Source organism: Seriola aureovittata, chromosome 11, assembly GCF_021018895.1.
Source record: "Seriola aureovittata isolate HTS-2021-v1 ecotype China chromosome 11, ASM2101889v1, whole genome shotgun sequence".
NCBI lineage: Eukaryota > Metazoa > Chordata > Actinopteri > Carangiformes > Carangidae > Seriola > Seriola aureovittata.
In genome coordinates, this window is record NC_079374.1 from 11,907,649 (window position 1) to 11,921,464 (window position 13,816).

Consider the following 13,816-nt stretch of genomic DNA (forward strand, 5'->3'; position numbering starts at 1 on the left):
TTTCTCTGTTCTGTCCCACTTGTATTTAGAAATAGACTTTTACTGTTTGCTGCTGACAGTACGATAGTATAGCCAGTGTTGGAAACAATTCTAAAATGTGTATTTGGCCTGTTACTGCCACACACTAACATAAAATAAAGCTTTAAGAGACACAGAACCTAAAATATAATGTCCCGTGGTTCTAAGAGATACCATGACCTGGATTCTTCTTCTTCTTCGTTCACATTAATGTCTTATTTGTATGTGTGCATGTGTGTGCTTGTCTGTGTGTGCGTATGTCTGTGTGTGTGCGTGTGTGTGTGTGTGCGTGTGCGTATGTCTGTGTGTGTGTGTCTGTGTGTGTGTGTGTGTGTGTGTGTGTGTGTGCCCCCAGAGAGGAGGCAGATGGATGGCAACGGCCATCATATGGATGTTGTGGTTTGTCTGGTGAAACACCTGCCCCATCCAGAGGGAGAAAAACCCTCCCCCAAGCAAAAGCTAAAGCCCTAAACAAATAAGTAAATAAATAAAAATAAAAATCTCAAATAAAAATGCTTTTAGAAGACACATTTTAAGATGAAATCTAAAAAGGCCTTGAAATCAGCCTCTGCAAAACCAAAACCTAATGGCTTCGGAGATATTGTTATATAACAGCAATAAACAGGGTTCTTAAACATTTTAAGCTGTCACAGTTTATTTCCAACATATGGATTTTGAATGCAAATTCAGCTGCAGCTCAATCCCACATAGCAAAAGCGCACAAAAGACTACTTGACTATTTGAAATAAATATATTTACAAATTGGTGCAAACAGGAATCCAAGTCACAACATAGAGGCCAGCAGACTAAAGACAAGGCGTACAAGGTCAAGCACTGAAATGTTTTAGTAGTTTGGAAACATAAATATCATACAGCAGCTCTCAGAAATAATTCACATTCTCTCCATCCTTTCCATGACCGCAAGCCTACAGCAGTGCTGCAGGCTGCTGCTGTTTCCCAAGGTGACAAGTCAATGTGATATTCCCATAACAACCACAGGATTTGCAGCAGGCTACAGTGTGTCAGTGTTCGGGGGAACTCCACCAGTTTAACATGACCTTTAACCCCTCACATACAGGGTGTTTCTCAAATCCTGGATCAATATCCTTCCTGGCTGTTATCAGATAGTAATTTTGCCTCTGTCCTTCCTCCAGCTGGGCACCACGTTACAGCCTAAACATCCAGCACGTGGTTGAGGTAGGAGATGTAACAAATCGCGAGTCGCAGGATCTCAATCTTGGACAACTTTTTGTCCGGTGGGATCGTTGGGAGCAGTTTTCTCAACTCTGCGAAGGCCAAGTTGAAGGCCACTACACGGATCCGCTCCCTGGTGGCGTGCGCGGATCGATATTTAGCCGTCGCGCGCCTCCTCCGCCTCTTCTCCTCCCTGCTGAGGGCGGGCACGTGCACGGGCTCGGCTGACATGGAGCCACACTGAGCATCGTCCAACGGGGTCTCTGTGTCTGTTTGTCCCCAGCACAGCTCGGGCTCGGGCCGGTCAGGACTGAGCATCGTGCTCCTGTCCTCAAGCTGCAAATGTCCTGAGAACAACAGCAGAAGTTAGTTGAAATACTGTTGTTGTGATGTTTTGTTTTGACTTCTGTTGTAACTTTATGATAAAGTACCAAGAACTAGGAACTAGAATTAGCTTTGTAGTAGGCTAGACTTACAGTTAGCCTTTATTAGCCTATTTTAGCAATAATGTGATTCTTTCTGTTCGTTACATCTGTGGTTGTCGCTTTTTTTAGTTGTCATATTTCTATTCTTTCTTGGCCAAGTTGAAAAACATTTATGGGACAAAGAGCCCTAAAATATGAGGGACTCGTGCTGCCCCCTTGTGACGGGACTTCGTGACTGTTACTCAGCCACCGGCGCTGTCCGAGGTGCTGAAACAATTTCCTAACCACAAAATCAAACAGCAGGTGCACTATCGAGTCATTTAGTAAAATAATAAATATTTTAAATTCTGTTTTGTTCAGTTAAAACAATTGAAAAGTCGAATCAATATGCGGTAGAAAACAGAATATATTCTGCCTTGTAAAAATAATTAACACTGGAAATTGATGGAAGCGTTTCTTTATTTGTTTTAAGGAAAACATTCTTATTGATGTAACTTATAGGCTACCGTATTTCTTTTCTGCGTTAAACTTGTTATTTATCAGGGATCAGAAGGAGAAGCTAGGAAGGTCAATTCTCTATTCTTTTTGTGTTTCAATTTCATCATGGTTCTTACACGAGTTGCCTTTTTAAAGTTTTACACAATCTTAGTTCTGCGATCAGCTGAGCCTGAGCGGAATCACTATTAGTGAACAACATTAAAATTTGAACTTACCTTGCTCATTCAAAGAACCAGATGCAGCTGATTCAAAATGTCACATAAAGCTTCGTTAGTAAACAGTCAGCGCAGGTGGGTAAAGTTTTCTCCCCATTAGCCTCCATGCTGTCCCTGGTTTTGATTCGTTTAAGTCGAGTTAAAGAGCTGCGAACAGGACGTGGGGTTAGGTTTGACTTCGGGTGAAGTAGACATGCAGTCCGGCTCGTCCTCATCCCTGTCCATCATGGTGTCTAATACGCATCTCCTCCTTCAGTGTGAGAGACAGTCTGGTTTGTTGCTCTGTCTGTTTCTTTCATCAAACCTTTGCCTGGATGTGCGCAAGATAAGACCCCCCCTCTCCCCCACCCCCGCACATCTCTCCATAAAAGGCGGGATAATAAGAGGGTGTTTATTTGTCCAAACCTCTCCCTTCTTTCACTTTTATTCAGGAGAGACGTTCACTGTCAGATTTGTTTGTGCAAACGTTTCACTCTGTGTTGTCGATGAAAGTCATTTGAGTAAAATCCACGTGACATGAAACTGCTAACACTGACGCCATGTTTTCCAAGATTTCACTTGTGTAAGGTCAAGTGTGCACCTGTGTCTAAATAGAAAGAAAATTTTGTAAAATTTGTTTTAAAGTCTCATCTCAGAAACAAAAAAAAAGAAAGAAAAAAAGCCTCCATCGGGGTAAGACTGAAACATCTTCTGTGGTCTACCCATTAAAAGACTTCATTAAAAGCCTTCAAGTCAAGGAAGATTGGGTCATATCGGTGCTGGTGGAGCTGGGGCTGGTGACAAGACAGGCTTTTAAGAGGGGTGAGTGGGCCTGTGGATAGCACTTGGTTTGATCATAAGCTGTAAAATTTCACCACATGCTCTGCCATTTGCAGCACTTTAATAGGCCCAGTGGTGATAGAGGCACCGGGTTAGGAGATTGGGAAGGGATAGGCAGTCTGTGTTGAAAATGAATTGAGAGCTGAACTTTAAAATAGCTCATTTATCCAAACAAGAATAAAAAAAGATGGACACCAACTTTAATAAAGGTTTCTCTATCTTTTGCCATGAAAGCTATTTGAAATATAGAATAGTATACAGCCTAATATTGTGGATGAGTTTGTGTGTTTGTAGTCTGTTGTGTGTGGTCAGATGTGGTAGGAGTAGCCTTGTGGCTCTGGCATTTTGATCTGCTCATCTCTAAGAGGGAAATGTCAGTGCTAATCATTACTAACATAATCATTGTGAGTAAATCACCGATGGGCCTCCACCTCTGTGCCGATGGTAGAAAATGTTTCCTCAGACGCTGTCAGAAATGGCACCATAAATGCTCAGTTGGGATCATGTGTGATTATTGAGAAGGCCTTGGCATATGGCTAACATCATTATCATTCTCTCCAAACCACCATGTGACCATTTCTTTCTTGTCAACTGGGAAATGGCCTGGATACACTGCTCATCACTGGAGGAAAGACACGTAATGTGATGAGGATGATTTCTCAAAATAGTTGTGTTAGTAAACATGAATATTTGAGTATCTTTCTAAGTGATGACCTGATGGATTCGAGGGCAGGAAATGTCTCCTTTACTTTGCTTTTCCTCAGTCTGTTTAGGCCTAATGTAGCTGTTTCATTTCCACTGAATATAACATCAGATTTACTGTTAAACTATCAACATCATATACACTGCACATTTTAAAAGAGTGGGTACAACAATTAGAAAAAAAAGAAACATCCCGGCTTAAAATACTCAGGGGAGAGCTACAGAGAAAAGCTTTGCTCCGTGGTATATAATGAAAGACACGGTCAGTCTCTTGAGGGTTGGAGGGTGTGATGTTGACATGGTCATGAGTGTGTGTGTGTGTGTGTGTGTGTGTAGTGGCTGTAGTGTGTGTTTCGCTGTAACCCAGCTGTCTGCAGTAATTGCAGAACAGACATCATTCAAAAAAGAAAAAAAAAAAAATCTAAACCAAAAACAAGAACGGAGCGGACCATGAGACCAAGACAAAGGGTTGTACTGTTACAGGCCAAAGCCATTGTCTCCTCTTGTGGTGTTCTTTTCTGTCGGGTGGTTTTATCAAACAAATCACATAAATCAGTAAATAGATCACATATAAGAAGTATATCATCTATATAATGTCAATTCTGCCCTTCTGCTGCAAGTATTATGTTGTAAAGATCCCTATTTTCTTTGATTTTCCTCTTCCTTTCTTCACCTACCTCACTTCCTTTCCTTTCCTTATCACTGATTGGCTCTTGTTTTCTCTCCCTCCACCCCTCATTTACCTGATAGAGTTCAACTGGGCACGACAAGACTATTTAAGGGCTTCACTCCATTTATTCACTGTTTTTTCACCTTCACATGGAGTGGCAGTTTCTGGTAAGAAGTGTGTTACTCCTTCAATTTGTTTGTCTTTGAGAAGCTTCTTCATCGTTATTTCTTTAATTAGTATTTTGATCTTTATTATCCTTTCAGAACCTGGAGCCCATGTGTGTCTTCCTTCTTTTCATGTTTAATTAAGAGAGAATAAAACGTTTTGTTGGATTGGATATATGTTTAATGGCCTTCGTTTATTCATCCTCCATCCTGATCACCATGCGCATCGGCATTCAAAGAGACAAAGTTTGGATCGACGAGTCACTGTGACTTACAGGAAACCATGGCAACAAAGAGTAAGAAATAAACTGTATTTATTCTTCTTTTGCTACTTTATTTATCTACCTTTCATTTGACTGCAGCCCACCTCAAAAGGAGGCTCGATGATTATGTGATGCCCGATCCACTCATCCATTCTGTCAGAATTTTAACTCTACGGGTTATTAGAGATTAACTGGGTGTCTACATTAAACACCTGGCCATGCATAACGTTCAAGCAATGCCAAGATGATTTAGAGATCAACCAAATGACCTAATCTGTTCTAATGTTCTTTCCCACCTGCATTTGAAATATTTAAATTTAGTTATACAAAAAGCATGCTGTCTTAGCTGTGTGTGTGTGTAAAATTGGACCCCTGAACAGCAGTAACCATGTGATTTCAGCAGAATCTCTAATTTCAGTTCTTTGCCTTGTGCCACTCTCCACATAGTCTCTCTTGTGTCCTCTCCTCCCTCTCTCCCTCATCTGTCTCAGTCTGGACACCATCTGTTTAAAGGCCAGAGCCACAAGCCTTACATTTTCATCTCCTCCTCCTCGTCTGTTCATGCATGCACTTGTGTGTGTGTGTGTGTTAAATAAGATGACTTTCATTTTGAACCCATCTTCCCAGGGTTCTTATCTTAGTCGATAATCTATCAGTCAGAAAATTCATCAATTTGGTTTAATGATTTAACATTAAGCACAAAATGATAAATATTGTCTGGTTGCAGCTTCTTGAAAGTGAAGATTTGCTGTTTTTCCTCTGTTTATATCATTTTGAATTGAGTAACTTTTTGTCTTTGGACCCTTGATTTGATAAAACAAACTGGATAACGTCACCTGGGGTTCTGGGAACTCGTGATATGTATTTCTTCAGTATTTTCTTTTCATTTTAAAAAATCAATGGTTGATTGATCGGGGGAAAAATCACCAGATTAATAAACAATGAAAAATAATTATTGCAGCCCTGATACAATCAGTCAATTCTTGCCCATCTTTTTTTTCCCCAACAAATGCATTATTCATGGAAGTGTAATTTGTGATGAAGGCTTTTGTTATTGACATTATTTCTCTGAAGTGCTTCATCTTCCTTCAATAATGAATTAAAGAGGATAAAGTCGATTCTTCATTCTTTTCTTCTTCTTTTGGAAGTTGTGCCAAAAGCCTTGAGAAATGCAGCTGTATGGTCTCACCTCTCTTTCCTTCCTCCACTCCCCTCTTCCTCCTCACCGCTGTAACCATGGTGACAAAGCTGATTGATTAGATATCTGATTCCAAATCAGCAGAAACAAAATATGACAGCAGATGGTAACCAGACAGAAAGGACGACTGAGGAAGGGATCAAATTAAAATTAAACTACTTCAACATTTGCATTTACAGTGTGTGATTTTAGGGTGACACATGAGGATTATATATGAAGATAGAATTACCAAACCATGAACTGGTTTGTTATGAAAGCTATGGTCTGTGGCATGAAAAAAAAGTCCCATTACTTTAAACACATTGCTACTTATTGACACCTCAACATCATCTAGTTGTATATAATGTGTCACGTATATAGTCCCTTTAGTTTGGTTAACTGTCCATTTCATTACAGGTCACAGAAAAGTTAGTTAATAAGTGTGTAGTAACTTTATTTGACAGACTTCTGGTTGTTACACTTCCAATTGATTTATTCCAGCCAACATAATATGGGATCTTTTAATCTGTGTACAGCAGGTCAGTTAAACCCACATTATGCAATTTATCTACTGGCAAGCCAATCTCAAAACATACTGTATATGAAGGAATACATTTTACAACTATACATTAATGATTAATAAATATTAACTTTTTAAATGGAGCAGTTCTTTTGAAGAGTGTTTTTAAAATCAACACATAAGAGCGAACAGTTTTCTAACCTTTCCCTATGAATAGAGTCTCCTTATTTCTTTTCAGGAAACGTTTAAGTATGGGAAGTATAGGCCTAAGGAAAAACTGTTAATCAAGTAAAGTGAAGAGCAATGTCCTGATTTAATTCAATGGAGCTGTCCCCCCGTCTTCTGTTTATTGACAACAAAACAAACAACTTTATTAAATACAGCTTTCATTCCAATCTGGCACTTGATTCCGTTTTGCTTTCAGGCCGATGCACAAAATTCCCAACTGTCTGAAACTGAAAGAACAACTCTGAGGAGGAGGATGAGGCACTAAACAGACCCTTAACTAAATATAATTGATACAGAGAAGCTTAAATGGAAAAGCAGAGTGGATGGATTTGCTGCACACCTGACAATTACACCTGGGAAATGCCTGTGTGATGTTTAATGCGAGTTAAAGTTTAAGAATTGTCTCCTTCAAACTTAAAAACAGCAACTTCAGTTTGTTGTTTACTTAAACAGGACTTCTTTTCAACCACTTCAGTGAGACAGACAATACCGAGAACACCTGTTTCTAGCTCCTCAGGGGGCAAATAATGGACAGTGGAGAGCTGTAAGACACGTTAATGTGACAGAGGTAAAGACGGAGATTCTCACTTCTCTCAGAGCTTTTACTCTGGAAGCAGTGACTCTTATCTCAGTACGCGCTTGTGTTGTAACATTGAATAAATATGCACAAGGTCTGTCTATCATTCAGTCTATTAATAATACAGTGTTTCACTGCTAGATGCTATCACAGTTCAGTGAACATCACTTTATGGTGTTGCCTTCAGGGGTTACGGCTCAGGAAACCCTACTTGGCTGACAAACATATAATGACTTGTTATCCTGATGACGACAGAAGAGAGAGAAAAAAGATTATGTTGCATTTGTTGGTCCACTGAAGTATAGCAGTTAAAATATATAAGAATTTTCAAACTCAACAAAATGTAAAAAATGCAAATGGCAGGGAGCATTGAAAATCACATTTAACCTGAAAGAGTGAAAGAGAAAAGTAATGGCAAGCTAGAAGACACAAAGTGATCAAAGTCACAAGGTCGTGTCTGCACTTTTATACAGATTCTTTATTTCTTTTTTTTTTTTTAAGTATATTTTTTTGGGCTTTTATGCCTTTAATGGACAGCACAGTGGAGAGTGACAGGAAACAGGGAGGCAGAGAGAGGGGGAATGACATGCAGCGAAAGGCCGTCCGATGCGGGATTCGAACCGGGGCCAACTGCAGTGAGGACTGTAGCCTCTACACATGGGGCGCCTGCTTAAACCACTACGCTACACGACGCCCCAGATTCTTTATTTCTATCTATTTTGAAAATGCACAATGTCAATTTGGCTTCATTTCCTCTTCTCTTTGCTTTCTTTTTTGTTTACTTGCAACAGGAGGCAAGAACCTTTCCTTATTTCAGGACCATCTGTTGCCAGGAAAATCAGAATTACAGTTGATAGCAATAGCAAATACTTATTGTACCTTTATAATGGAGCTGAGGACTTGGTCTATACCAACCAGGAATGCAAACTACTTCTGTCAGAAGTAATTCTAAAATGTAATATGCACAGACTGTCTTTGATAATACACAAGGCATTGTGAGATGTTAATATTATTATTATAATTTTTATTATTATATGACGCCTATAATGCCTGTTGTAAGATATATATACAGTACATTTATATATATATATATATATAATATATATATATATGTACATGTACATGGTTTTTGAAAAAGTAAAAACAGTCAGAGGATAAAAGAGTTGACTCAGTTTTTCAGGTGATAATCAAAATATCTAATATATATCAGATGTAGCAGATGATTAGATATGTGTGTTTACGGCAACACTTTGAATGAATATGCGTACAAATGACAGACTCTTGCTTGTTAGCGCTCTCTGTTGCACTGTCAACACTGACTCAACAACACGCTCAAGTCTTTAAGGACACACCAGATGTTCCTACTTGTGGCCACTTCGGTTTCATTAGAAAATCACAACAGCAGCTTTTGGATTGAGAGTGGAAACCACAGAAGCAGCTGTTTGATATAACTTTATAAAACGGAGCTCTTGCCTGATATGAATATAATATTTAACCAATCACAAACTTTTATTACATCCTCCAACTCCAAATGCTGTATGAATATCCAACAATGGTGCAGCTGCTACCAAGTCAAAGTGAAGACAGATGGTGATGTCCTCACTGCAAGTGAGGCAACTGGTGTAAGCTGCTCTCTGGTGGACTTGTACGTCAAGGAAATACTCATAGTACACAGGTTATTTTTTTCATCTCAGTCACACATGATTTATCTTGTCCAATGTTGATAATAAATTTACCATCAAGTAGTGATAACACGTATGTGAAAAGTACTCTCCGTTATCCAGAGAAACCTTATGCGTTTGATCACTTGGGAAAGAGCCCTGCTCTGCAAGATACCCACAATTTTTAAAGAGGCCTCTGCAAGACTTCAGCTTCCTCTGGCTGCCATGTTTTCAATTACTTATGATCTGTACCCCTGCCAAGCAGCAGTGCCGAGAGTCTGCCAAAAGTATCAAGAAGTACAGTAAACCCTGGTGCTCTGTTTACTTATAGTCATCTCAGTGATTAGATCAGTGACATTAATCTGTTAAAGGTTGCAGTTTGCATGCTTTACAATGACTCTGTTCTGCCAGTATATAGGATAATTCATGACTCACCATCTGGATGGCCATTACTCACTTTGGCCTTAACCACCCAGCCCTCTGGCAGATATTCACAAACTGTGATTAAACCATAAACTGAATCAAATTAATCTCTTGACTGGAGGAGAACCCAGCTACTATCGCCATTTAGTGGTAAATAAAAGGATGGCAATGAGAGTATGGGACGATGAGGTCCAAAGCACAAATACAAAAAAAGGTGCTCCCAGCCCACCCCATTGCAGTTCTTCCTCTTTTCCAAAGACATTTTAATCAAATAGATAAGATGAGATAAGATAAGATAAGATAAGATAGTCCTTTATTAGTCCTGTAGGGGGGAAATTCGCAGTGTTACAGCAGCCAAGTGGACAGCACAAAAGAAATTCAAAATGAGAAAATCAAATATTAAAAATTTACAAAAGATAAATAAATAATATAGTATAGCAATATAGTATGTACAGATAGATATTCAAAATGTTATGTTATTTTAAAAAAATTGTCCTCACCTGAACTTCACGATTCTGTTTGTGCAATACATGAAAAGGATATTGTCTAAATCCTGTCGTAAAAGAGACACAAACTACTGGATAAACATAGTGAATCATCATAGGGCACCAGTGATGCAGGTAACATTTTCTTCTAGTAAACTAATTGTTGCTACTGCCAAACTTGTTTGTTTGTTCTGCAGCTGTAATATATGCTCTGCAACTGTAGGAAAAACAAATCAACAAAAGTATGATATGAATAATTACTGGACCAAATGTGGTAACCTTACTCAACTCAGACACTCAGTATGACAGAACTTGAACCAGTTTCCTAAAGGACACAGGCTGGGACTGGTCCTGATGCGTACATGAACTGATGAAGCCTCTTGGATGAGAGGTGAAACGTCTTCCCAGACAAATAATCAAGTCCAGTTGTTTTTTCGATTTAAAACTCCTTTAGGATACTATGAACTGGACAAATGAGAATATGCACAGGCTGATTGAACCAGTTTGTTAATCCATCCATAGACAGGATGGTGTTTGGTCCTTGTAACATTTACAATAAATAATCAAATCTTATTTTACTTTTCTAGCATCTGGATGGTGTTGCAACTTATTTATGTTTGAGCATTTTTATTTAAAGTGTGGCAAGATATAGAGGGCAAAATTGCTGTATGTTCTCAGCTTGGCCACATGATGGCACTGTAGGTTATATTTTAATATAATTAACCAGAATTTACTATGAAGTAAAACATCCTGAAATCCTCTGTAATTTTGTGCCTGTACCTTTTTTATACCCCTATGTATGCTATAATTTGCCTGTTATTGGTACTGTAAAGGGAATCCTAAAGATGGCCTGCAGATGTTCCTTTTATGTTGTGCGTCAAAAACCAGGAGGCCTGAATGAAACCTGTGAACCAGGCCTCGAGAAAGCACACGTCAAATACCTGACACATGTGGAAGAAAGTGTGAAACATACTATTGAGCACAGCACACAATGTTGCAACAAAACAGCCTGGGATCATGTAGCTCAATACATCACAATCCATGAAAACGTACCTCCCAGCAAAAAAACACATGATCCCTTCCTGTCACAACAGAGGGAATGCCTCCAGCGGCTCGGTGTGAGGCGCAGTGAACACCAACATACGTGTGTGGTGATGGTGTAAAAAATAGAGAGGCCCCAGAGATGAAAAGAGCCGGCCTCATAAACACCAGAATGCCTCATGATTCTCATGATTTTAAATTTGAACAGTCCATGGGGTGGTTTGACAAATACCTGCAAACCCTTAAAACTCAAATCAATCTCAATGACTGAGAAAAAGGAGAGACAATGGGAGGAAAGACAGATGACAAAGCGTATCCATATGTCTCACTCATGTGGTGTCTTTGCATGCATGTGTGCCTATGTACTAATGTGAAGCAGTTGTTCACCCCCACCACCACCTTCACCACCCACCCCCTCACAGTGCCTGCATAGATGGTACTTAGGACTGATTTTGGTCCCAGATGTGTGCCAGCCCATGTCTGCCTTTGATGCCCATTGCTGAGACTATTTTCTTTTACGGGGGAAACATTCGTGAGCGGAGTCAACCGCAGGCAACTGTTTCTTTAGAGGAAAGTAATGTAAAGGCAAACAGAGATGAAAACCAGTAACAGCAGAGTGAGAGGATCACTCAACCACATTTGCTTGGATGTGGTTTGAAGACACAAGGAGTGGCACACAATTTTTAAACATCTTGTAGACAGGGGAAAAAGACTGACACGCATGCTCTCAAATACCCACACACATAATATAGAATGGACACAAAAACCCAGGCCCGGGCAAACATTGACTCTTTCTCTTTCTGGCCAGGCTAAAATAGGAAGACATACATTACTAGTAGGAGATGCATGTGCAAGAGTACTATGGTAAATTTACCCTGTGTTTAAAAGTGGCTAAATCAGCAGCTGCTTCACTGATAAAATCTACATAGTCTTGGCTTTTAGTGGGACATAAATTCCACTCCCTGTTTAAAAATGCTTTCCAGAGTCAGTAAAAAAAAAAAGTCCTGAGAGATACTCCTACATCGCCTGCTGATTGGTTAATGATCTTGATTGCTGACTGACAGCACCTGTGAGAGTGCAAATGAGCAACAAGGCCTGGTGTATAAAAGCAGCATCTTGAGTTCTGCAGTGGGTTAAACTGCTTTTTGAGGAGTTGAAAATGGGTGAGTTTCTTTGGAGTTGTTGAAAAGTTTGGGAGTGTTTATTCGATTCTCTGATTAAGATTGAATATCACACATTTGGGTTTGGCTTTCACTGTGTCTGATGATAACATTTTCAAATCTGCAATTTTTGTCTTGGCAGCGAAGAAAGTGTTGATTGTGTACGCCCATCAGAGCGCTGGCTCATTCAGCGCTGCAGCCAAAGATGCTGCAGTAAAAGTTCTAACTGCTCAGGGGTGCACGGTGGAAGTATCTGACCTGTATGCTATGAAGTTTAAAGCCACTGCTACTGCTGAAGACATCACTGGTATATACATTTCCTACAGGCATTAAAAATGTCATACCTTTTTTTTAGATTGCTCTTCAGCACTACAGGAAACTCTTTATTTTGTTGCTGCAGGGGAACCTAAGAATGCGGAACACTTTCGTTACGCAGAGGAGACAAAACTGGCGTGGGAGGAAGGGAAACTGTCTGCTGACATCACTGAAGAACAACGTAAAGTCACTGAAGCAGACCTAATCATCTTTCAGGTAGAGCCTGAGTGGCAGTAATGTGTTTGTGCTAAGCCCTAAGCTCTTACTAAAACTAATTTTAACATCTTCGCTTTTCTCAGTTCCCCATGTACTGGTTCTCTCTTCCTGCAATCCTGAAGGGCTGGTTTGACCGGGTACTCACCCTGGGCTTTGCCTATTCACATGATAAGCGATACAGCCATGGAATCTTCAAGGTAAGGGATCAAGCAAGAGGTCTGCATTACTAGTCTAAAGCCCAACTCTCAACTCAATTTCTTGACTTTTCTGCACAGGACAAGAAAACCGTGTTGTCCTTCACCACTGGTTCTCATGAGTCCATGTTCAGTGCAACTGGCATCAATGGAGACATGAATGTCACACTGTGGCCACTGCAGGTATATTTTTCTGCATGAATGAACTGAATCAAACACCCAGTAATTTGACCAATAACTAACACTATTTCTCTCTTCAGAACGGTATTCTGCACTACTGTGGCTTCCAGGTTCTGGCCCCTCAGATCTTCTGGGCTCCATCTCACGTTGCCTCTCAGGCTCGCAGCACCATGCTGGAGGAATGGCGTAAACGGCTGCCTCTTCTCCTGGGAGAAGAGCCGCTTACCTTTACTCCCATGGACTGCTTTGACGTGGAGAAGGGTTTCCAGCTGAAGCCTGAGGTCCATGAGAAAAATGCCACCAAGGAGTTTGGACTTACAGTGGGGATCCACCTGGGAAAACGACTGCCACCAAACAACCAGATGAAATGTGGAGTCTGAAAAATGCAGGGCTCCATTTAGTGTCATACCTGTCTTCAATTACAATAAATCTGACTTTAATATTCTGAGTTCTTGTAATGCATACGGTCTTGGTTAGTTTCTTGCTGGTTATTCCCTGATGAAGGGCTGGACCAATGGTTCCTACTGAGTTGTAAATATACAGAAGGCACAGCCAGGTAATCGTCATGGAAAAAGACTTATGGTCAGCATTTGTACAATATTTCACTCATCTTCTACAGTCTTGTGTGTAATGCATTAACCACTGCATGGTTGTTGGACTTGTGTCCTGCT

The 13,816-nt window shown here is 40.1% G+C and overlaps 2 protein-coding genes across 3 annotated transcripts; one reads left to right on the plus strand and one right to left on the minus strand.

Moving 5' to 3' along the window:
* Positions 1-1,191: 1,191 nt before the first annotated feature.
* LOC130177654 (helix-loop-helix protein 2-like) lies at positions 1,192-1,530 on the minus strand. Its single transcript, XM_056389555.1, has one exon. The coding sequence runs from the start codon at positions 1,528-1,530 to the stop codon at positions 1,192-1,194; it is 339 nt and encodes a 112-aa protein (XP_056245530.1).
* Positions 1,531-4,095: 2,565 nt separating this feature from the next.
* Positions 4,096-13,593, plus strand: LOC130177708 (NAD(P)H dehydrogenase [quinone] 1-like). 2 transcript variants are annotated; one of them, XM_056389626.1, is made up of 7 exons: positions 4,096-4,708; positions 4,805-5,001; positions 12,383-12,547; positions 12,641-12,771; positions 12,855-12,968; positions 13,047-13,148; positions 13,226-13,593. In XM_056389626.1, the coding sequence occupies exons 2-7, from the start codon at positions 4,989-4,991 to the stop codon at positions 13,523-13,525; spliced, it is 825 nt and encodes a 274-aa protein (XP_056245601.1). In that variant the 5' UTR covers positions 4,096-4,708; positions 4,805-4,988; the 3' UTR covers positions 13,526-13,593. The 2 variants fall into 2 exon arrangements, with proteins under 2 accessions (XP_056245601.1, XP_056245603.1); XM_056389628.1 differs by lacking the exons at positions 4,096-4,708; positions 4,805-5,001 and adding an exon at positions 12,218-12,243.
* Positions 13,594-13,816: the final 223 nt, after the last annotated feature.